At 41.9% G+C, this 25133-nt stretch overlaps 2 protein-coding genes across 5 annotated transcripts in view; one reads left to right on the top strand and one right to left on the bottom strand.

The window, feature by feature from the left end:
* The window catches only part of KLHL22 (kelch like family member 22), a 15147-nt gene extending 14799 nt beyond the window's left edge, over positions 1–348 (bottom strand). Inside the window, exon 1 of one of the 2 annotated variants that reach the window (XM_071763276.1) lies at positions 211–348. The gene's annotated coding sequence lies outside the window, so the exon portion shown is untranslated. The remainder of the gene's footprint in view (positions 1–210) is intronic. The other variant, XM_071763277.1, reaches the window with a different exon arrangement.
* MED15 (mediator complex subunit 15) lies at positions 335–25133 on the top strand. 3 transcript variants are annotated; one of them, XM_071763272.1, is made up of 19 exons: positions 335–476; positions 591–766; positions 5066–5153; positions 5568–5619; positions 6046–6075; positions 6904–7119; positions 7614–7888; positions 8595–8981; positions 9578–9667; positions 14601–14720; positions 19121–19263; positions 19572–19699; positions 20551–20685; positions 21156–21219; positions 21383–21449; positions 21919–22079; positions 22228–22394; positions 23284–23382; positions 23559–25133. In XM_071763272.1, the coding sequence occupies exons 2-19, from the start codon at positions 699–701 to the stop codon at positions 23693–23695; spliced, it is 2427 nt and encodes an 808-aa protein (XP_071619373.1). In that variant the 5' UTR covers positions 335–476; positions 591–698; the 3' UTR covers positions 23696–25133. The 3 variants fall into 3 exon arrangements, with proteins under 3 accessions (XP_071619373.1, XP_071619374.1, XP_071619375.1); XM_071763273.1 differs by lacking the exon at positions 335–476 and having other exon boundaries at positions 565–766; positions 23562–25133; XM_071763274.1 differs by lacking the exons at positions 335–476; positions 14601–14720 and having other exon boundaries at positions 565–766.

Here is a 25133-nt window from a genome sequence, read left to right as displayed (position 1 = left end):
CACCGCCCCGGCCGTCCCTGCGGCGAGCAGGGCAAGCGGGAACCGCCTGACCCCCGGGAGCCCGGGCCGGGACAGGCTCCCGCATACGGCCCCGGGACTCGCTCGGTCCCGCGGAGGGAACCGGGTGGCGCCGCCCCCCCGGGACCGACCCAGCCGGGGTCCTGCGCTCCCTCTGCCCCCTCCGCCGCCGTTGCCCCCCCGGCTACTTACCGAGAGCGGCGGCGGCCTCCGCCAGCGGCTTCCGCCTTCATGTGCGACCCGGAAACCCGCCTGACGGGCCCGCCCGGCGAGGGAGGAGCGGCGGCAGCGGCCGGAACAGGGCGGGCGGCGGGGGCGAGAACCGGCAGCGTCACCCGGGCACCCGCCGGCCCGAGGCGGCCCCAGCGGTGCTGCAGTGTTTCTTGTGCCCGGTGCTGCGCCGGGCTCGTCACCTCCGCGGCGGCACCCGGGGTTGGGGGCGGCCGTAGGGCCCCGGGGTGGGTGCGGGGAGCGGGAGGGTGCCGGGTGCGGGACTACATTTCCCAGCGAGCCCCGCGCCCGCCGGAAGCTCCCTGGGGGGAGGTTGGAGCAAGGACTTCATTTCCCTCCAGCCTTCAGCGCGCCGGAAGTGGTTTTGCGTCACTTCCGCCGTGTCGTGTGGGGGAGCGACAGCGGGGAGCGCGGTGCGGGCGGCAGCGGCGGGCGCGGTGCGGGCAGGGATGGACGTGACCGGGCAGGAGACCGACTGGCGCAGCACCAACTTCCGACAGAAGCTCGTCAGCCAGATGTGAGTACGGGCCGCGCTCTCACCGCCGAGTAGGCCGCGGTCAGGCCTCGGGTGGTGCCAGAGGGGCTGCAGCGGCTCCCGATGGCCCCGGGGGCTCTGTCCCACCCTTCTCCGCTCTTCTGCGAGTCCTTCCCGGTTCTGCCCTGGATGCCACGGTTGGTCTATGGTTATCGGCGTTTTCTCTGCCTCTGTGAGAGGGCCGCTTGGCCAGGATCTGCTCAGGGCACCCGGATATGTTCTTGCACTTCGTTCCTTTGGGCCTCTTTTCCTTTCGCTTTCCTCTTCCCCAGGATCGCCGCCTTCCTCTCCCGTTCTAGAGCGTCTGATTTCTGGCTTCGATTTCAGCTGTGTCCGTCGTGTTGCCAAGTTTGACAAATTGTGACCTATGGCAACCGCTTTTTTAAGGCAAATATGAAATCAATATATCGGTGGCGTAATGTTTGATCTTTTTGGACAGGTATTTTCTTTCTCTTTCCTAGAGCAAGCATCATGATTATTGGTACCTATCCGGTGCTTAAAAGGCTGTTAAAAAAAAAAAAAAAAAAAAAGTGTCTTGTTGCTTATGAGACTCGACATTAATAAACAGAATGTTTTGTTTTGTTGGTGTTTTTTTTTTTTTTTTAATGCTGTGTACACAGCATGCTGTTCATTGCTTCTCATTTCACTGCCTGGCTGTGAGCTCTACTTGAGGTTTTGTTTCAGAATTAAACTGTTCTGGTATTCATTAAAGAGATATCATGGTGTGTCAAAGCTATACACATTTTCTTGGTGCTCATAACTGACCTTTTACTTTCTGGAAAATCATTCATCTTGTTAGATTAATCCTTTCCTTTTTGCATTGCTTCTCCTCTTCTACACCTTCATCCAAACAAGCAAACCAGGTGCCCTCAAGTGCTGTGTAACTTAGAAGGAATAGATGTGAGTAAGCAGGCACAAACCTTAATGCACTGAGTGGTTTTGTGTTTGCCCTGCAAAATGTCACTGTGCAGTTTTTTTTAACTGTGCTGTGAGCAGTGCTGAGAAATGTTTCAGGAGCAGCATACAGGAAGAGTTAAATAAATTACTGCTAGTGACTAATAAAATCTTTAGGACTAATGCCCTATGAAAAGGTAACAGTAATCTTAAAGCTTTAAGTCTAGTGAGGAAGTAGAAGGAAAATGTTCTGTTTATTGTCTTTTATATAAGTGTGCAGAGCTCTGTATGTGATCAATGAGTTTTTTGTTGTCCTGGCACAGCCTTTTTTGGGGAGGGGTGGGAAGTGCTGAGTGGAATAGGTACCTGGTGAGTGTGTCAGTGTGCATGGTGTGGTTATCAGCATTTGGGGGAATACTGCAGTTGGAAACCCAAGAAGCCCCCTTCAGTTGTAGGTTCTCATGTAACTAAGGCCCAAGCAAGACTTTTTTATTGATCCAGATCCAGGACTTCCTGAGCTGTGGTGCTTGAGGCCAGGGATCAGCTTTGGCTTCTCCCTGCTTGTTCCAACACACAGTGATGGGTGAAAATGAACTTCTTGCAGGGCACCCTGGCCCTTAGAGGGAGCAGGCACACAGTGGTGCCTTGGGACTCTCCTTTCCAAGGGCCTTTCATTAATCTGATTTTAGATGCTGTTGCCTGAAGGACAAATCCAAAGTGGGTTGTGTGGTGGTAAGCTCAGTGCTCAGCTGGAGTGTAGCAAAGGGGTGTAACTTCAGCTGTGGGACAGTCAGACAGAAATTACAGTGAGAATGTAGAGAGCATGTGAAAGGAGGAGGCTGGAATAAGCAGGCAGGAGACCAGTGGATCAGCTGAAGTTTTTTGAGTGAGGGAGGAAAAAAAGGGAAGATATCTGCACTGCTGCCCCCAGAGCAACACCTCACAAACCCAGTTCATAACACAGCTTGAATTTTGTATTTCAGCCTAGGTTGTCTAATGAGAATTCAGGCAAAGAAACCCCAAGGCAGATATTTCTTCATTCCAGGGACTCTGAAAAGTGAGGGATTAGTTAACAGTTTTTTTACACCCTTTTATTTCTTTTCTTTTTTCTTCCCACTGTTGTTTTAAGGAATAAAGGTTTGTAGAGCTGAGTATGGCAGTGACCAAACAGCCCACTTCACAGAGCAGCATTTGGTGGTGTTGCCTGGCTTGGTGTGGTGTTGGCCCTGGAACTCATTTCTGTTTTGTTTCACTGGAACACCTGATTCCTGCAGTCCTGGGGTAGCTGGAGAGGGGAGCTGCTGGAAGTTCTGAAGGAGAACGTGTTTTGCAAGATTTTTCAGCTGGCCCCAGTGAGAGGTTGGACTTGTTGTTGTGCTGGAAACAAGGAATGGAATGGAGGGGGAATTCCTGAAGCTGTTGCTGGTGTTGAGTGTTTTATCATCTGAAACTGCAACTCTTAAGTGTTCTGCAGAAGGTGGAAAAAGGCAGAGGTTTGGGGCACGTTTTGTGGCACATTTGGTAAATGTTGATGAGGCAGGTGAGGGTTGAGTTGCAGTGCTCAGAATATCAGAGACTTTCAAATCTCAGGATATGAATCTGAGTTTGATCATTTGCAAGGATATGGCACATTATTTGGGATCCTTAATTCTGTGCTAAAACTGTGGCTTTTTTTAAAATCACTGTCCCAGTCTTTTAATGTAACTATATTTCTGTTGATGGCAGATGAATATGTGATCAAAGAACAGGCTCTGTGGTTTTTTTCCTCCCTCCTAGTCTAAACCTTTATTGGAATGCCAGCAGATATGAAGTGGAGCACTTGGAGTGACATTTTTGGTAATCCAGCTGTAGTCATTATAAAATGTGTTTCATGTTCTGTAACATCAAATGGAAATCTACTTATAAAAGTAGATAATTCATTTGCTCTGATTTTTTTTCCCAAGTTGCTGGTACCACACTGATCTCCATCTGTATCACAGCCACTTAGCACTGCCCACATGTTAGTTCCCTTACTTGTCTCTGCATAATCCTTTTTGTTGTCTTTCTGCCTGCTGAAAATGGGAGGCATTGACATTGTACTGTGGGACTGAGAAGGTAAGAAGGATTCAGGGAGCAGCGTGGCTTTAGAGGCAGCCTTTCTGAAAGGGAAAGTGTTAAAAAGGGAGGTATTGATAAAGAATTGCATGGAGCTTCTTCCTCTGCAGCAGAGCTCCTTGATGAGCAACTCACTCAAAGGCTTGTTTGTACATGGAAGAGTTTTATATTCTGCATATTCTGCATTATGTTTGGATTCTGCTTCAGTTGAAGTCACCTTCATGTCCAAATGGCATTTTTTGAGTCTGCAAGACCACACAAACAAGCTCCCATCAGAGAGCCTCACAGCTGGAGCAGGGTAGCTGTGTCTGTGCAGGGAGGTAGGGGTGTGTGCTTGAACACAGAACTGGTTCTGCAGTGAAGCAAAATGTTTCCCAGAGGATTTCATTAGGGCTTTTCACCTGACTGAATTCCTCACTTCAGGATATCTTTGTCTTGTTCCATGTTTCACAGTTTGCTTGTTCCTTCTTGCTGCACTGAGAATGCTCCTTCTTTTCCACCCGTGTCCTCAGCAATATGTGGGTTTGTGTTGTTTTTTCTTTTTCCCCCTTTTCATCTTGTGTCTTCACATCCCTCCCAGAGGGCAGACCTGGATCCCATTTATGAGAGGTGTGATGGAGAAAGGGCAGCAAGTCCCTGTGATAGAATTTAAAGCTTTTTGTTACCATTCCTGATATTTCTTCCCCTCAACTTTCCATCAACAGGACCTTCTTTTCATCTTAGTGCTTCACCTGCTGCTTTCATGTTGGTTTTCCCCTCCCAGCCCTTGCTGCATCTCTCTTCTTGGACCCCATCAATGCTCCCAGTCCTTAATCTCCCTCACTGGTCAAACCTTTATGCCTTTAGGCAAGCTGGGTTTTTTTTTTTCATCCTTCCACCTTATGTTTAGGTGATTCTTTTGGACACACTTGATGCTAGGCAGGCTCAAGCCCATTGTCTGTTTGGATTACATGAATCCTGTCATTCAGATTTCCTCAAGTGAACACATCCAGGTATTTTGCCAGAATAATACATCAGGTGGTAAAATAATGACTTGCTTAGCAGTTGTGCTTGAATGTCTGCAAAGAATGTTTGTGTTGCCATTTAGAAATTAGTTGCCTTTTTTCTCCATTATTTGAAGAAATTTTAAAGGGTGGCAATTTTAAGCAGTGTGGAGTGTGACTTTTTGCTTGGCTTTAATCTACAAAGGAGAGAGGAGTAAGAAACTGTTTAACAGACCTTCCTAATAACAGAAAGTACTTTCTGATGTCCACAGTTAATCCTCAGCTTTGTTTTTTCCTCTTTTTTTTTCAGTGATGATGCTATGAGGAAGGCTGGTGTTGCCCATAATAAATCCAGCAAAGATATGGAGAGTCATGTGTTTATGAAAGCCAAAACAAGGGTAAAGCATCTCTGTTTGTTTCCAGAAGTTACTGGGATGACAAAATATGTTTGGAACAAGCTGCAGAAATAGCAAACCCAGTGCACTGAGCTAACTGCCTCTGCTTAGGGTACTTAGTTATGGGAAGTTTTGATTATGGTCACATATTGTGGTCCTATCAGTGTGCCTGTCATGGACATTCTTCCCAGTGAATTCAGCAATTTCCTGGCCTTCTTCACCACCAACCAGAATGACCTAAAAGTCTTCTCAAGTGAGGTTTACAAACAGGCTGTTCCTTGCAAGTGAACTGCTTTGAAAAGCTTGTAGATATTTAAAGTAAAACCTATGATGTTGAGGAAGAATACTGAAGAACCAGAAAATCATGGTTGCATTGCTGTTATTTCCTGTGCCAAACCACTCTTTTTTCATCTTTAGGAGGAATATCTTTCTCTTGTGGCCAGACTTATTATCCATTTTCGAGATATTCGTAAGTAATTGATGGTTTGGTTTTGTTTTCCTAAGGAATGTGGTTGCTTACCCCAGCTTCCCAAAAGAAGTAGGATTTTTATGCATGGTTAATTTGACTCTTCAAGTTCCTTTAGAAATTTCCTGTACTCTACATGCTTGATTTCTAAATACTGTTTCTTTTACACATCCTTCTGCAATTGAAAATATTTGAGGAAGTATTTAAACTTACTACTCTTTCTACCTTACTATACTTTCTCCTTCTTGCCATTGTTTTTGTAGCATTCTGGTTATGAAATTGCCTTAGATGGATGTATTTTGTTAGACCTACAGTGATTTTGTAAATTTTATTTTTAAAATTACTATGTGAATATGTTTCCTATAGAAAGTAATTCTGAATTTGTGTGAAAAAATTATAAAAGGAAAATTATTGTTCTCTTTCTTGCAGACAATAAGAAATCTCAAGCCTCAGTCAGTGGTAAGAGCTCCTCCTCTGTCTTCTTTTTTCCTTCCCCTCTTTCTAGATGGAATATCTCTTTATATCCCCTTGTAGGGTGAATATGCAGCATATGTGATTGAGTAGCATCCAGCCTAGAGAGTTGGAAAATATTTTATAAGCCTTCTTAAGAAAGAAGGGGTGGGGTGTTGTGTTCTCTACCTGCACCCCATGTTGCATTTTGCCCTCTTGACTTGCCATTCCCCCTTTTCTTCACTTTTCTGTATGTCCAGGATTCAGACTGGGACAATTGTCCTGAAAGCCCCTGAATGCATCCATTGTGTAATAAACATGATGTTATGGGGGGCATGATTAGCAAAGTACTTCCTCTTGTTTGAGCCCTGCTTCTCCATGTTGAAAATTGGATCCACAGTGAGACTTACCTTGGTTTTTGAGGTTATGAGCTAGATACCCCCGTGGAGTTTTGTTGGCAGCTTGTTTTGACTTGGATAGAAATTCAGAGATCACTAATAAATTAAATTTCTCTTATGTATTTAGGATCTATTTGGGACTTTTGAAGTCTGAAGCACTTTAAGTAATCTCCACTCTGCTAATAATCATAATCTCATGATTATGATTATCTCACCTCTCATAATAATCTCAGCACTTTAAGTAATCTCTGTTGTCTGAGAGACAAAGACATGCCTGAAGCCTCTTGTGGTCTGACACAGAGCAGAGAATGTTAAGGGTCTCAGTGTGTTGGATCTAGTTATAGTCTGAAGCTGTCAGATCAGAGGGTGGATGATGGAGGAGAGAGGATTTCTGGGGAGGGCATGGCTGCCTGCATGTTGGTAACTCTTTTCTTTTCAGATCCAATGAATGCTCTGCAAACCCTCACTGGGGGTCCCCCAGCAGGGGCTCCTGGAATGGGCATGGCCTCCCGAGCCCAGGGAGCACCAATGAGTGGGATGAGTGGCCTTGGCCCCATGGGACAACAGATGAGTCTCCCTGGGCAGCAGCAGCCTCCTGGGACCTCAGGGATGGCCCCACATGGTATGCCTGGTGTCTCTACAGCTACTCAGCAGAGTAAGTGTGCAGTTTGCTTCAGCTGCTGGAATTGTTACACCCATCTTTCAGTACATAACTTTTCCACAAGGAAGGGTGCTGAAGAGATTTGGTACTTCTGGCTAAATCAGCCAAGAGAACTGCAGAAAGGGTTGTTTTCAAATCCTGCTTGCTACTGGGATAAAAGCCTTCCTTAGTGTAGTGAGGAACAGTCAAGCTGTTGTTTGAGCAAATGCTTCTTTCTTAGCAAGTTACCAACAACAAGTTACCAACTTCAGGACATTTTTTACCTAGGTTGCTTACTCACTCTAGGCAGTGAGAATTAGAGTTTGATAGTAGGAAGCATCATTAATTCTACTGTTAATGTCCCTCATCTCTTTGAGGAAGCAAAAGTATGTGCTGCCAATGAGGAACATCAATGTACTTTAGGAATTAACTTCAGTTATAATGAGTTATACTGAGTGTCTTGCACTGTCTGGGTCTCATGTTTTAAGTTCTCTTTACCTTCTTTTTAGCCCAACTTCAGCTTCAGCAGATAGCTCAGCAGCAACAGCAGCAGCAGCAACAATTCCAGCAGCAGCAGGTGGCTTTGCAGCAGCAGCAGCAGTTCCAGGCCCAGCAATCAGCCATGCAGCAGCAGTTTCAGGTCCAGCAGCAGCAGGCAGCAGCAGCAGCAGCTGCAGCAGCCCAGCAGCAGCAACAGCAGCAACAACAGCAGTTGCAAGCTGTCCAGCAGCAGCAACAGCACATGCTGAAACTGCAGATGCAGCAGCAGCAAAACCAACAGCAGGTGATGACAAACAAATGCCATTGTTGTTGAGGTGATTTGTGTTGGGTTACTTTTCAAGTGAGGCTTGGTGTGTGTGGTAGTACTGAATACCAGCTCTGCTTGTTATTAATGGGTTTCCACTTTGGGGTTAGTACTTCACCTCCCAGAGGAAAGGCTAAAAATCTTCTGTCATAGCAATAGAGAATTAAAAGCTTTGTCTCTTTCTCTTTTTCAGCATAGTCTTTCATACTGACAAGAACAGGGATGGAGGAAGGGCCCAAAAGTGCTTGTGTTATGCCAGAAATAGAGGCTGTTCTGTCATTGTCTGAGTTACACATTGTCACTTTAAAAGCACTTTATATATATTTATATCATCCTGAGGCCCAAAACAGCTGCCATGCTCTCTTGCACTTTCTGATAAATAGTGGTGCTGGTGCAGGTTGGTTACACTAGAAGGAGCTTCTGAGCCCATTTGAAGCTGATGGGCTTCATCTTTGATTTTGGGAGCTGCTTGATTAACCTGTCATGTTGAAGCCACAGGATGTGCACTGTGTGGGCACAGAGTGTTGAGATATATGGAGAATGAGTGGATAAAAAGTCTGGGCTTTCCCTTTGGACTTAAACCCTCAGCCTGGCATATTAAGGGTTCTGTGATTTATGCTATAAAAATAAGGCTGCTGTTGCATTGCTGGAAGCTTCAGCATCCTGGGCTTTTCCTGCTTTTCAGATACAGCAGCAACAGCAGCAGCAGCAGCTCCAGCGAATTGCCCAGATGCAGCAGCTGCAGGCAGCACAGGCAATGCAGGCACAGCAGCAGCAGCAACAGCAGCAGCAGCAACAACAGCAACAGATACCCCAGCAACAGATACAGCAGCAGCCACCACCTCAGCAAGTAATGCAGCAGCAAATCCAACAGATGCAGCAGCAACAGCAGCAACAACAGCAGCAGCAGCAACAACAGCAACAGGTTGCTCAGGCACAACAGTCTCAGCTTCCTCCACAATCCCAGCCTCAGCCCCAGCCCATGGTATCTCAGCCACAGGCAATCTCAGGACAAATTCCCAGTCAAGTCATGCCTGTGACTCTTACACCACAGCAATTAAAAGCAATGCAGGTAAGGGCTAGTGACCAGATGATTGCTAGTTCTTTGTGATCCACTGGAGAAATAAAAAAATCCTTTGACTTTTGCTGATAATGAAGTAGAAGAAGGCATAGCTGATTAAGATTTACAGTTAGCATGTTATCAGTGTGGATAACTTTTCTTCAGGACTGGCTGGAGAGAAGTTATTTACTCCACCCTGGATGAATTGGTACATCCACTTGGTACTCCAGCTAGGAGTAGTTAGATGGCTTATGTGACACTGACATTCCTAATGAACATATAAAGTTTGAAATGCTGGTCATTAGTAGGTGCTTAATAGAGATTGCTTGAGAGAACTCAAGTGCTTAAGTGATGTGATAATACAGGGAAGAAGTTGCAAGAAGTTGAATATTGGGTGCACAGTGTATAGGAAGAGCATTCTACATGTTAAAAGACACAGGGACTTGTTTTCTTAAAGAAAGTTTAAAAACTCCAAGAAGAGTATGTATGTGAGGCTGATCTTGTCTCCACACCCTTTTTTTATGAGTACAGTCAATGTAGTTGAAGCAGAAGTGTTACACCTGTTTCAGATATGTGTGTTTACTTTGTTCTTTCTTTTCATACTCAAGGTAAGAGCTCAGCTGGTCCAGCAGCAGCAGGCAGTGGCAGCAGTGCAAGCAGCTCAGGCCCAGGCTGCTCAGATGGGAGCTACTGGGCAGGTAAGGGCCCAGGAGGCACTCTCACTGTTACAGGCCTGTAGCAAGTGCATGCTAGAGATGAGCATGGAGATGGGTTTCTGGTGGCTTCTGGTGAGGGGTCTGACATTGGTTGTTCCTTTAAGAAAGGGGGTGTGGGCTTTTGTGCTGGAGTCAGAGGCAGGATTTTGTTGGCAACTTCTCTGTGCATGCTCTCTGTCCCAAGAAGGTGAGGTGGTTGCCTGTCTAGACACAGGAATGCATCTCAATAAGAAGGCCTCCTGTGGTCATGCTACAAGTCTGACTGTTGGTACCTGGGGTGTATCACCTCTTCTTTTGTTAAACTTTTTAGGTGACTGCTTTGATGTGTAAACTGATTTCTGTACTGTGAATCTTTGCCTGCTATCTTTAATCATGTGATTTACCTTTCATGTCCGTGTATCAGTCATAAAAATAGTATAGACAGTGAAATCTCTCTGCACACCCCTTTCATTCCTTTTGTCTTTCATTCTTTTTCTGAGTGAAATGGGCAGTAGATACAGATTGCTCTTGTTCTGGATGTGAATTGTGAAGAAAAAATGGCATGTGTCACAAGTGCAGAGTTACATTTAAAAAACCCAAAATGCTGGTTGAAAGCTTATTGTCTAACAGAGTTTTCTTATCCTGAAATACACTTGTAGCCCTAGTGATTGTTCCTTGGTGTGTGTCTGGTATGAAGGAGACATGGGAAAAAAAAAAAAAAAGCTAATGTCTTGAGCTAAACCTCTCATCCCATTTTCCCCAAGAATATGAAATAGTTTTTTTGTGGCTTACCTCTGTAGTGTTTCATATTGAGGCATTTTACAGACATGGTAAGTACCATTATCACACCTTTGTAGGTTAAAAGCCTGAGGCAGGCAGGTGAAGTGAAGTGGCCCAGGATTAGTGGCAGAATTCTTTTCATCTACCCAGACATCCCACAGCAGCACACACCATTTTCTCTTCAGCACACAAGTAATGTTATAGGTTCAGTAAGAAATGTGGAAGCTTTTTACATGGGTTATGATAACAACTGGTTCTTCAGCATACATCTGCAAGACTTGTAAGAGGAATAGTGTCTTGTATCATCACAGCTCTCATGTGGCCCACATCCCCTTTGGTGCCAAAATTCCCTGTACTGGTCCTTTTGTTTGTGTCAGCAGAACATGGGATGTAAAAACTGAGCAGTGGTAAGTACAGTTGGTACAGTGCTGGCAGCAAGCAGTGCAGAATTGTCTTCCTACAGTTGAAATGTGAATTAAAACTTGTTTCTTAAATAATTTCCAGGTGGGAGCTGCAGGGTCTTAGGCTGACTGGAAGGAGACTTGGACTTTTTTCTTTTTGCTAACATAGTGGTGCTCTTTTCAACCCCCAGGCAGATGGATTGTGCTTATGTAGAGTCAACTTAATTCTTGCCCTGTTTAGTGAATTCATATGCCAATGGCTTAACAGCATGGTGCATTTGAAAAATTTCAGGTGGTAAGATGGTTGACAGTGGGTTTTATATTGCAGCTTAATTCAGACTTGTGAAGTAAACTCAGAGATTTCTCAGTGTCTACCATGGAGGGAGTTCAGAAAATTCCACCTACAGGCTTTACTCCATTTACATCCAGGCCATTGCAGTAGGAGTCTACTAAAACTCACTTAACACTGTGAACTCTAATAATTAAACAGGCTTCTTGTATAAGTATTTTATGAATATAATATTTTGTTTTGATACTGTGGCTGTGTACATTATTACAGGGCAGCTTCAGTGTTAAGAGTGTATATGGTTTTTCTTTAATTTATAAGAAATTTCTTTTAAGAGTAGATTTTGCTTTGCTTTTAGTACATTCTTCTATAACATGATAATTTTTAATAAATCTGCCTTGATTTCTTCATTTGTTTCAAGGAAGATTTTGTTGTAAACAAACCCTAACCTAATCTTTTCTTGTTTACATTGAAACTTAGTCTCTAGAAACTTTCAGACTGGGAATTATGGTTGATGTGGCTGCGTTTTTCCTTTTCCATAAAGTTTCTGTTCACCCTTCCTACATAAAAGTAAAAACAATTCCAGTTTTAAACAAGGATCCATGTGAGTTTTGGAGTTCTTCAATGAAGTCATGAAGATACCACACAGGTCCAAGTTACCCTGCTTGGGTGTCTGGTTTTTGTGAGCATATAACTCAGGTGAAGCTGATAAACAGAGTAGTGTCCTGGTGTCCAGAGAGTGCTACACAAATGATTGCAGCACCAAGAGAAAATTGGTAATCAACTGGAGTTAAGTATTAATAAGGTTTAAATCTTGTGCAACTCCTTCAGGTGCTCAGAATGCAGATTGAATGTTGCTGTGTGAGAATCAGAGCTGCCTTCAGTGGAATGACAGTGGCACAGTACTTGGATATGCTCACTAGAAGCTCCACGTTTATGAAATTCTGAATCTTGAGATTTTTAGATGAAAGCAAATTACAGGTTCAAAATTCTGTTATATTCCACTTCACTTTTATCGAATAATGGGTTTTTTGTCTTGCCGTGGAAGGAGACTCTCTTCCTCTGCTTGGTCTCTGTTATTATGGGGTAAAATTCTTGGTTCTGTAAATTGAGATAAATCGATTTCACTTGAGGAACATTTGCCTTCCATTTAAATCTTTTCCAGAAGTACTTGAGCACTTGTGGTTTTCTTCTGCTTTTGGACAGACAAGAACAAGTCCTTCATGGATATTTGCTTTGCATAAAACACATGCAATATTTGCAACACCTTTCCCTGACACCTTTGTCCAAGGGTCACTAGTTTTATAAATCAGCTGGAGAATAGCAGACAGAAACTACTTTTTTGAGAGAATGGAATTCCTATAAATACTTCCTTTCCAAAGCACACATTTCCAAAAAAAAAACTAAAAACCAAAACCAAACCAACCCTAACAAACGCAACCAAAACCAAACAACTGAATTTGTGTGCATGTCCATAAATATTTGACTGCTGACAATACAACAAACAGCTGGAAGCTTTTGAATCAGAATTTGTCATGCTGGTGTTCAGTGGTTTGCCAGTAACTTAAATTGAGAATATGCTTCTGATTTCCTTGACTGTGGAGGAAGTAATCTGAATCTTCACACTTTGGTGGTGTGGCATGAGAACAGCACCAAGATGGGACATGTTGGTCACTAGAATATCCTTGGGATTTCACACGCTCCAGAGATCCATGTGCATTCACGAGGGTCTAAGATGGGGTGATTGTGCCTGGAAGGATATGTTTGATTTTTTTTTTTCCCTCCCCCCCTGGCAATTTCCCCTTTTTTGTTTTGTTTTGTTATGTTAGGGTTGTGTTGCTTCACCAGCTCTCATGTTGATACTGTAGCTCTTACTGCACTTTGTAGCATCCACCTGTGCTTAATGCCAGTGCTGGGTTGTGTTTGCTTGTGGTGGCTGTTGCATGCAGTGTGTGTACACGTGCATGTGTGTGTGATGTCTGAAGCACTCTCATTTGTTTCCCTTTTGAAATCCTGTCTCTGACCACCCCACCTTGCCTGGATGGAAAGCGACTACATTGCTCTGATGTTGTGAACTAACAGCTGTGCTGAATTTGACACTATTTTCTTTATCAGTTATTGCTTTCCTTTTTCAGTCTTGCTGTGTTGAATTTAATTTTGTTTATTTTTAACAACTGTAAGCACATGCATTCTCTGACTCTGTAGAGACATTGTTGCTGGCTGCTTCAGTCCATTTACATAGAACACTAAGCAAGAATGCCCCAAACCATTTGCTGAAAGGAGTCTTCATTAACTTGTAGTTTAGGGCCTCTGAGGGTTCCTTAGTAATAAGTGTGCTGGAAAAAAAAAGTAGCCCAGAGAACTTTTACAGTAAATCTTTGAAATACCAAACAGAAACTCTTTTACTGTTAAGTGAATTTGCCAAAGTTACACTGTGCATACTGTGTATGCTGTAAATTCTTGGCATATATGGTGCAATATAGAATTATAAGTAACAGAAATATATACAGATATATGATTAAAACTGTGTAGCTTATGCAGGCTGCTGGTTCTGAAAGACATTGCAGAGTAGCTTAGTCCTAAGACCATTTTAAATTATCTGGGCTAAACCTTCATCATTTGTCCTAAACAATGGTACTTCAGGGTGTGCTCCATCTATACATCTGGAGAATCAAATAGTGCAATGGGTAAGCTTGAGACAGATTGTGGACTCATAACAATATTTTCACACAGCTTAGTAATAGGGGAGTGGGTATTTGTCAAAATGAGGGAAATTACAAGGATATATATGAATTATTCCATGTGTTATAGAAGGAAGGAAATAGCTTTTCAAATACTTCAAATACAATAGTTTTTTCAAACTCAGAAGTCCTTTTAATGGTCTTTGAAATTGTTCCATTGTTACAGGTTAGGTTGGTCTGAGATTTTGCTCACTGTTGAGCATTTCTACTGACAGGTGCTGTCAGGCTGCCTGCCAGAATCTTTTATGATGAAAGTTGGCATATGCAAATTCTGTTAAATACTTTGAGTCCACAGTGGGGGAAAGCACATCAGAAACCTATGGCATTATGTGGTTTCTTACATGGAGCATTCTTGACAGCAATCTTAGAGTACTTATTTCTAAGAATACTGGAAATCCAAGACATCAGGCAAAATTTAGGAAAAAGCCTTTCATGAAAACGGTACCATGGCCAACTCACGAATCTGAACCTACATATCAGCTCTCTCAAGATGCTTAGAGTTCATTAAAAGCTTTCTAAAAATGAATAGAAAGGGTGTAAAGGGTATAAAAAAGACAGATTTATAAGCCAGCACATTAGGTTAACCCATAGAGAAGAGCTCACTAACCTTCCCCTCATCCCTCCCCTCCCCCCTAATTCCTGGAGGCTGCATGTGCTTCTCATCCTGCCAGTGCACTGCATTTCTTGTTTTGCGATTACTTTTGTCTGTTGTCCCTCTGTCCTCAAAGATGATCACCGCACCTATGGCCCGAGGTGGGATGCAAATCAGACCACGGTTCCCGCCTACCCCTGCTGTGTCTGCTACACCGCCAAGCTCCATTCCCTTGGGCGGACAGCAAATGCCACAGGTATTTACTGAGTCGAGCACATTGTGTCAGGAATTGTGCAAAGCATTCGATACATGGTTGCGTAGCACTTGCTTTCAAGCAAGGGGAAGTTCACCTCTTCGGCAGGCAGCTGACTTCCCGGTGTTACTCAGGGTATTGGGTTTTTTTTGTGGATCTTTTTTCACTTTAAAGAAGTTTTTGGAAAGAGCTTGGAATAGGAAATTTTCAAAGTGGAGTAGATTTTAGCATTGGAAATGTTTACGTGTTTGTAATTTATTTGAGTCTCAACTTAGAACTTTGTGGTTTCTGTTGAGTCACTGTCCATGAACACTCCAGGAGTGTGTGTTTATGAGAGGTCAGTACTGCAGTGTCCTGGCTCTGCCTGGGACATTACCATATGTCCATGCTCTGTCCAGGGCCTTCTTTCATTAATAGTAAACTGGGCTCATACCAGTTTATGTAGCTTCTTGGTATCAGGGATGGAGAAAAATGGAACTGTTCTCTTTCATGGTTGTGTAGAAGAAACCACCAGAAGGATTCCACTTGTATCTGCATCAAAGAACCTGTGTAGGCAGGCTGGCAGCACCTGTCCAGCTGTTGCTGGAAGATGTGTGAGGGCAGAGTACTGCATCTGCCTGCTGCAGGTCCAGATCTGCTGAAGACCTCATAATCATGTTTTTCAAGCAAGATGTGTCATTTTGAGGGAGCAGGAATGGGGAGAACTAGAATGAAATAGAGCAGAGTTCTTGCCAGTAAGTTACAAGACATGGCTCTTCTCTGCACAAGTTTGCTGAGCTCTATATGAATGGTGTTACTTTAAATATGTATCATTATGGTGGTGGAATAGTGCTCAACTGTGGTTTTCTGTCTATTTTTCATGAACCTCATGTCTCATACTTCTAGATACTGATTTTCAAATTTAATACCAGGTGCAGTTTAATTCTAAATGCTGCTGCATTTTGTTAATGGGATTTATGAAAGTTTCTTCACTCCACATTTTTGTTTCCTTTGCAAGCTTGTCCTGGGACTATGGAGTGTCTAAAGCTCTGCTTCCTAGGGCTGCTGAGTCAAGTTTAGTAGGCACAGCCTTTTCTTCACAGGAATTTGCTGAGGTAGATAAAGTGACCAGAAAGATTCTGCAGACGTAGGCAAACACATCTGTTGTTGTTTCTGGTTTGAGATGGATGGTCATTTCCAACCAGGTTATTTATTGTTTGCATGTTGACTGAAATAAAACCCAGACATAGCTACTGAGTCACTGAGGAATTTATTTGGAGCTTTATTTGCTGTAGCAGCTCATATAGACTGAGACAATAATCTCCCATGAGAAGTATTCACAATACATGGCTTGAAGATGAGGCCTTCTGATATACATCTAAGTATTAGACTGATATGCCATGTATTTGACAGCTCTGGATCAGTATGAATCTAGTGCTGTCTGTCAAAACACTTTCTTCAGGTCCTAAGTGGATTAGAAATCTTGTGTGATTATGCTCCTTAATTTCATAAAATACTTCAATAATATTGTCTGTTGGATATGTTACACCTTTCTTGCAGCTTTTCACAATAGGAGTAAAGGGATGTAGTGGGTATCTGATTACTAATTACTCATTTAAGACTCTGTCATCTCCTTGATCACAGTATCAAAAATCTTTTAAACTTGGTGATAGGGGGTTCAGAATGTTTTCTCTCTTCTTTGGACAAGACTTCAGAAAATTGGGTCTTGTGATTATCAGGTCACTGTAGAGTTGCACAGTTAATGTTCAGTGTCTGTATTACCTGTCCACCAAAATGTCATCTTGCAGTGAAAAGATGGGTAGTTTTATTTCCTTATATATTTTGAGGATAAAGGTAATACAAATGATCTGTAACTATGGCTTAACTCTGGAGTTAAATGAGGAGCTAAATGAGCTTAATGGAATTAAAACTCCAGAAGAAGGGCTTTTTTGCCTTTTGGGTTTCTGTATTGGTTTTGTTTGTTGTTGTTGTTTGGTTTTTTTTAAAGCCACCTATTTTTCTGGGAGCCAGTTGGAAAGAGCATTCCCTAGGAATTGAAATCTCATTAAATTGTTATCATCTTAATTCATATCCTGCAAACAATGTAGAAATCTGAAACTGAAAGCATCTTTTGATCTGTATGTAGAAAGACACAGGAAATTATTGTGTAGAAAATAACTGCATTTGAAGAAAACTGAGGTAGTAAATTCAGACTTTCATACCTCTGAGTGCATGTTTTTGGAAGTGATGCAATTTTGCTTGGTGTTAGGGGTTATCCTTGGGTATTCTGAAATAAAGTTCACAGAGAGCAAACCTGTTGCAAGAAGGAAAGCTGTTTGGCTGTGCTTGTACTTAAATGGGAAGGGGTGATGCAAAAAAGGATTCCAGAACAATTCATCCTGTGCTCATCTGCACAGTAGGTGCTGCATGTTCTTTTCTTTGCTTCACTGCATTAATTTAATGTGAGGGGACCTTGGTGATGAAATTTATCCAGAAACTTAAATCTGGCAAGAACCCAAATGAAACCTTTCTCCTTCCTACCCAAAATACAAGGATTTAAGTTTTCAGAAATAACTTTATATAACCAACTGGAGATATTTAAAAGGGACTGGTTTTCAGAATGTGACAAACCACCTAAAAGTGGTCTTTAGTTTGACTTGAAAAGTGTGTGCAGCATCTGTATGGGTAAGTTCTAAATCACTTGCTGTTTAACATAATATTAAAGGGAATTGTAAGAAAGATCAGGGAGTGCTTTTTTGCAGTGTATATCCTAGCTTCCTTCCAAAGCTATGAGTGGTGAGATGCTTGGTTTCTGTGGGAGGCAGGCTATGCTTTTCAGTCTCAGAAATGCTTTTCTAGATGATGATGAGACAGGTGTTGTTAAAGAATCCACCTCCTATGGAAAAGAGTAGGAACAGTCTCATTATGTGTTGACTGTGAAGGAAAGGAAAATATAATATCTGGTTTAAAATATAATTTCAGCCTCACTTTTAGATACTATATTTGTAGGAGAAATTGTGAATGTAATGAAGTTGCTGAAAATTAAAAATATAAATCAAAGTATGTCAGGCTGTGATTATAAGCTATGTATTAATGGATTTTAAACAAGTATTGATGAGTTTAGTAATTTTACATTTGCACCTAACTGAGGACTCTTTGGTCCCATTTTTTGTTTTTAGTGGAGTGTGACCTCTTGCATAGCTCTAATGTGATATTCAAATCCTGTCCTACTCAGTGCATACCTGCAAAAACAGACCATGCAACACTTACTTTTTAATGTCCTAAATAGCATGTCCTCTGGACAGGGCTGGATGTTAGGTGGAATGAGTGAGTGAAGGACAAGACCAACTTTCCAGTGCCCATGAAGTATGTGGTATTTGTGAATGCACTGGGACCTTTGCTTAGAAACAGCTTTGACTGAGGGAATAAGAGTTATTAATTCTTAAAGGTGCTAATCAGTGATTTACAGGATGGATGCATGGGTTGCTGAGTCACAGTATGTGGCCTCAGAGGGCTAATTCATTTTATCTTTGTAGGTACCTAGTTAAAGCCTCAAGTCAGAAGAATTTTTGCATGTGTTCAAACATGATCACTTAATGTCTGCATTCCCATACCATGCTCCTGGCCATGATACAGGCTTTTTGTTTTTTAAGTAATCAAGGGCAAAAATGTCAATGGATACAAGTGTAAGAAGCTGCTCTAATTTGTGGATCATCTGGTTCTGGCACTTGATAGTGTACAGAATAAACTTAGTTGTTTTGCACCATTTGATACTGTTGTAGAAGTGATCTTGCTCATCTTTTTGTCCTTCAGGCACACCTCATCACTCTCCAAAGGTCAGAAAGGAACTTCTTCATTTTTTTTCCACCCAGCCATTCAGTTTCAAGTGTTTCTACCTCCTTCCAGATTTCAAACTTGAATATTTAAACAAAATGTTGGCTTGCTGAATATTTTTTCTTTCTTCCTCCTAAGGAGAACATTGAGAACCTACTGTCAAGACTGACAGACCTTTGAAGACTGTAATTCAGATGTCAAGGGGGATTTTTTATGGATCTTGATTCTCAAGCTAGAGCTGTCTTTTCTTCATGCTTTTATTTCTAACCAAGTACAGACTTTTCAGATGGCACTTCCGAAATTCTAATTGCAACGTGATGGTTTGGGAAATAAAAACCAATTACTGTACAGTTATTCAAATTAAGTGGAGATTTAATGATTATTTTGAGTAAAGATAGTGTGAAGTACTACCCAAGAACCTCAAAAGTGATACAGGTGGGATGGTTGTGGGGGAGAACAGGAAACTAACACTTATTATTTCTTATAGGCCTGAGGACACGCTTTTCTCCACAGGTAAAGCCTTTTAGTTAGGTCCCCATCCTGTACCCATCCTTTTGTTGTTATTGATCTTATCTTTTTCCACATTTCAGGTTAGCCAGAACAGTATTACCATGATGTCATCCCCATCTCCTGTCCAACAAGCTCAAACACCCCAATCAATGCCTCCGCCACCACAGCCGCAGCCATCTCCTCAGCCAGGCCAGCCAACTTCTCAGCCAAATTCCAATGTCAGGTGAGCTAGGCTACAGCTTTTGAGGACCTTCATGCCATAAGGGTGAGGCTTTCAGAAGCATTCATTGTATCTTTCTCTGTTTCCAATGAAGTGAATGATTTTTAACATAAACATCAATGAGAGCTGAGGTGGGATTGTGCCAGATACGCTTGGAAACTCCCCATTTCATGTAAAGAAACTGTATGAAATCCTTATAGCAAAGAGACAGAGTGCCAGAGCAATGCTAACTAAATACACATATCTGCTCACAGGCAGATGATACTTCCTTGTCAGATTCTGGCAGGTTTGATTTCATTCTTATTTTTCAGCTCTGGCCCAGCTCCATCACCCAGCAGCTTTCTCCCCAGTCCATCTCCACAACCATCCCAGAGCCCAGCAGCTGCACGAACGCCTCAGAACTTCAGTGTCCCATCCCCAGGTCCTTTAAACACTCCAGGTAAATTATCCTAGTACTGTACTGCAGGCTGTGAGTTAGGGTATGTTTTGGTAACTAACAGTAAACTCAAAAGAGCTGCAAATCAGCCAGCATTGCAAGTTGTGAACTTGTGACATGCACCATGTAACACAACAGGGGTATCTTAAATCAAAATCAATTGAAACCTCTTTTCTCAACACTGAACTGTGTACTGGAGTCTTCTAACTTCCCCAGTCTTTTGAAAGAAGTATTATGCTTAACTTAATTAGCTAGTTTTTTTAAAGATCTAATGATTCTTTGGTTCCATGCAGAAAGGAACCCCCAGCAACATTGTGCAGTTGTAATGAATATAACCACTTAGTCACAGGTGACAGGCTGCTTTGTTCCACACACCTTCCTAGGTATACTCTGACTCTTGTGCTCTTTTCTCTCCCAGTTGTAATAAGCAGTTTCTGATAATGTGAATAGAAGCAACAAATTGTCTGCTTCTCATACCAGCATGGTGTACTTTGGAGTTTGGAAAGCACCAACTTAAGAAAAACTGCAGCAAAATCAGTGTGTTGATTCAGTGTTTAATGCAACAGAGTGAAGACAAAGTGAGGACCCAGAAAATGGGTGTATGAAACTTCAGACCTTTTCAGAAGAAAATGGTATTAATTGGGAATTGCTGTTCTGTCCACAGAGTGCTTCATTTCTACACTAAGTGTGGAGGGTTGGACAAGCACTTAAACTGTGGAAGGCATCAGTTGTGGATTTGGCTAAGGGACATGAACCACACATTCAGGGTGCCACATTTTGGATGTAGATTCTGAGTGCAGGAATGCTGTTCTGCAATACCATTTATTGTCCCTATGACATGCTGTCTTTACCAGGAAATCCAAATTCTGTCATGAGTCCAGCCAGTTCTAGCCAGTCAGAAGAGCAACAGTATCTGGAGAAACTCAAACAGCTATCAAAATACATTGAGCCACTCCGGAGGATGATCAATAAAATAGATAAAAATGAAGGTGAGATTGCCAGTGTTTAGTCATATTTCCCTCTGCCAGATGTCTCTTCTGTTGAAGGAAGCAGTACCTTGCCTTTTGTGATGGTTTTTTTCTATTCCAGGGTTTAAAAACGACAGGGAAACTTAGCTCTTTCTTGCATTATGTGATAAAAATGACAGGGAAACTTGGCTCTTTCTTGCATTATGTGATAAAAATGACAGGGAAACTTGGCTCTTTCTTGCATTATGTGAAGTGTGGGTAGAATCCTGATCCTTAAATTTCCATCAGTTTTCCTTTACTTCTGATACTTTTGAGACAGATGGAGCTTACTCAATGATTAGATTACCTATGGTTAGATGAAAGTTCTTTCATGCTCACTACTTCCTTCAGCACTAGCTCATATTTTCACTTTTAACACTACACTGTATTTCTGTCTGCACGTCTGGAAGCTATTCTTGCAGTCATTGCTTGTGTCTCTGATATTATTTCAGATAGGAAGAAGGACCTGAGCAAAATGAAGAGTCTCTTGGATATCCTGACTGACCCTTCAAAACGGTAACCATTTTTCCTTTTGCCTGGACATGAAGTCACTCAGCCCTTCCAGAAATTTGTTGTTTTACCTCCATGTTAGCATTGAAGCTGTGTGTGTAGCTCAGATAGCTGAAGCACTTCAGGCAAGGTGACCAGTTTGTGTAATGAAATGTCACTCTTTCTGCAGGTGCCCTCTGAAGACACTGCAGAAATGTGAAATTGCTCTGGAGAAGCTGAAAAATGATATGGCTGTGGTATGTAATGCTTTGCACCAGCAAGAGATTAGCAGTTTGTTTCAAAAGGTTTCATGATTTGGCAAGATAAGTTTTTTGCATTTCTTGTTGGTCCTGCTCTTAAGACTTCAAGTAAGGTTGGATAAAATTTAAAAAAAAAAAAAAAAAAGAAAAAAGGGGCAACCATTTACTTTATGTAACTCACCTGTATGTATCTTTTAAGTACTTTCAAATTCTTGTGCTTTGTGCAAAGATGAGTAACTCTTTGTTTGAACTTTTGCAGCTGATTTCAGGATAGGCTTCCTAAATGAAAGCTGAAGAGGGATTTTTTAATTTTTTCTTAATGTTACAGTGTGCAGTTTTGAGAATCCTTTGTGTTTCATGCATCGGGAGTTTCCTGCCATAAAATTTTGCGAGATCAGGAGTAGAGATTTCTTCTTTTTTTTTTTTGGTCAAGATTAATAGCAAAGGGGTTTCTCTTGTGTTTCAGCCTACTCCACCACCTCCTCCTGTGCCCCCCACCAAGCAGCAGTACCTGTGTCAGCCACTTTTGGATGCTGTTTTGGCCAACATCCGTTCACCAGTCTTCAACCATTCCCTTTACCGTACGTTTATGCCGGCAATGACTGCAATCCATGGACCACCAATCACGTGTGTATCACTGCCCTGCTGCCTGTCTGAAATGGCCATTATTTAAGGGAAAAAAATACTTATTTGTAGAAAATACTAAGAAAGAACAGATGGGTTTATGGATGGGGTTATGTTCACCTAAGCCTTCTGTGAACTGTAATTTATTCAGGGCCCCAGTTGTTTCCCCTCGAAAACGGAAATATGAAGAGGATGAAAGACAGACCATACCAAACGTCTTACAAGGGGAAGTTGCACGGTTAAACCCTAAATTCCTGGTGAACCTTGACCCTTCCCACTGCAGTAACAATGGCACAGTTCATCTCATATGCAAGCTAGGTAAGCAAGAAGAAACAAAAGGCTGAAATCAGATGTGCTGAGCTTGATTGTACAAATTGGATCCGTTTTTTGCTGACAGTCTTGAATCCTGCCAGCCTGTAACTTCTTCATGAAGTCTGTACTTAACAGATTCATAGCATAGCTTCATCATAACAATTTCTGCAGCCTGCATCAGGGTACCTCTGGAGATTTCATTCACACTGATGGGACCTTTCATTGCACTGAAGTTGCAATTGGTAATCTCATTTAGTGTCTAGAAAATTACTTGTTGCTAGTAGCACTCTGGATCCCTGATTTGACCTATACTGTTAATGTGAGAATTCTTTTGCCTCCAGTAAGTAGGAGAGAGAGAAATTCTGATTTCACTTTCAGGAGGGCCTATTTAAATTTGTATTATTTATCTGGTAATGGTGTTTAGTCAAGAAAGACATTTGGATTGTATTATTATTTTTTTTTTAAATCTCAGCTGAATAATGATAAAATGTTATACTCTATTACTTTTTTGCTCTGGAATTCCAGTGGGGCAAATATTCTTTCCTTCTCCCCTTCATTTGAGAAAACAGAACAGCTTGTTTGTTTCTTGAATATTAGTACATAAGGCACTTAATCTTCAAAAATTAGGTGCCTTACTTACTGCAGTTTAGCTGATAAAATGGTGAGGTTGGCAAGGTGCAGAAATGTTTAAGAAATGGAGCTGTGTTTACCAGGCTTTTCTTAGAAGAGTTGGAGTGTTCTTAAAGTGAGCAATGAGACTGCCTTCCAGTGAAAATGGACAGCTACAGCCTCCTTGGGGTTCAGAGGCCAGAAAACAAGCTGAATTATGCACAAAACCCCAACTCTATGCAGCAGGGAATGCTTTGTTCTGATGGAAAGTGTGTTTGCATTGTAGATGACAAGAATCTTCCAAATGTCCCACCACTGCAGCTCAGTGTTCCAGCAGACTATCCAGATCAGAGCCCTCTGTGGATAAAAAACCCCAGGCAGTATGGTATGAGGATGCTTAGCATGACATTTGTTGGGCTTGCGTATGTGGTAATAGTGGGGAAATGTAAACACCTAATATTGCTGTTTAAAATTTTTTTTTTCTTTTATTATAACTCAATTTATCTGTTCCTTTTTTTTTTTTTTCTTTTTTTTTTTTCTTTTGTTTTGTTTTGTTTCCAGCAGCCAATCCATTTTTGCAGTCAGTGTATCGGTACATGACTTCGAAACTGTTGCAGCTCCCAGACAAGCATTCAGTCACTGCACTCTTAAACACCTGGGCACAAAGCATTCGTCAGGCCTGCCTCTCTGCTGCATAACATCTCACTTTCTAAATTGTGACCCAAGAAAGAAGGTCTCCACAGCTGGCCTCTTCCACATGCCACTGGAAAATCACAGGCATTTTGGGCAGGGTACTTCAGAAGAAAGAAGCCTTATGTTGTTTTGTTGTTTCTAGGTGTCAGGTTCAGTAGAGAACCTGGTGTTAGACTTAGCTTTCATGCTTTTTATCTTCTGCCTCTGTGGACTTTTGCCAGCCTATTCAAATATACAAAATGTGTATATATGGTTCTTGAGACTGTATTAGGATGAGTTTTTATTGTCTTCTTAGAGAAGAAATTATTTGTGGACTTCCATCAGGGAGTCTGGTATAAGAGGGAGTAGGGAGTAAACGTCCTAATTTGCTTCAAAGTTTGCTCAGTGCCAGTATTTGTTTCACACTATATGTTTTGTGACCTGATACTGCCCCAGAAATAAATTAGCTGCAGCTAGAATGTGCTTGCAAATTTCTCAGTGGTTGCAGGAATCTTTTTGCCTATGAGCTTTGCCCAGAGACTGGATAAATTACAGCTTTTTAAGGTGTCCCTCAGATACGTAATATAAATCTGGATAATTACACTTGGGGGTGGGGAATCAAACAGAGCAAAACCAAGTATTTTATAGCTTATTTTAAAACACTACTTTGTATAAATGGTTTTTGGTTAGCGTGGACCACATTGTATCTCACTAAAAGAGTGAGGTGATGAGAGAGAGACTCATGTGCACACTGACTTCCTTTTTAAACTCAGTAAATGTGTATGTAAAGGTGGGGGGGAAAAACCTAGCAGTGCAAAGCCCTACTAACATCAATCAGTCCAACAAGTTTGCAGCTCCATTTCTTCTTTTTAAGTCTCTGTGGCATCTGGCTTCCTTTGGGAGTTCATACAAATCTGTGGAAATGCTTCTATGCTACATCAGTTTGTTTAAAACAAGAAAAGGGAAAAAAAACAACCCCAAACCAAGATAGCTCAGGAGTAGAACTGATAACTTATATCCTGTGCCTTGGGCTATGATGGGCACTCAGTTCAGTCATCAGCTGCCTTTGTGTTGGGCACTTTAAATGAAAACATTTGCCAGAAGTAAATCTCAATTCCATGCATAGTGTGACAGTTTTATTTTCATCATGCTGTAAGTTAATCTTATGATGCAAAAGAATTTCAAATTTCTTATGTTCCCATTCCATCCTGCTCCACCTCCATATATTGTGCAGCAAGCAAACCTTAAAGAGTAGCTGGGCTCTCTTACAGTAGTGTCAAGACTTGCTCTGACCTTCGTAGATCTGTGTGGTATCATCAGTTTTAGGATGTTTTTAAGTGTGGGTACTTAGTAAGCACTGACTGAGGCAGCAGAATGCTATCAGTATTTTGTACATGAACTTAATGCATTATCTGCTTGTTTCTAATGTAATAAATTTATTATTATTCCTGTGTTGGATGCTAA

Source organism: Heliangelus exortis, chromosome 19 (genome assembly GCF_036169615.1).
Source record: "Heliangelus exortis chromosome 19, bHelExo1.hap1, whole genome shotgun sequence".
Lineage (NCBI taxonomy): Eukaryota > Metazoa > Chordata > Aves > Apodiformes > Trochilidae > Heliangelus > Heliangelus exortis.
The sequence above is the reverse complement of the archived record's forward strand: the minus strand, read 5'-3'. Positions and strand labels throughout refer to the sequence as shown.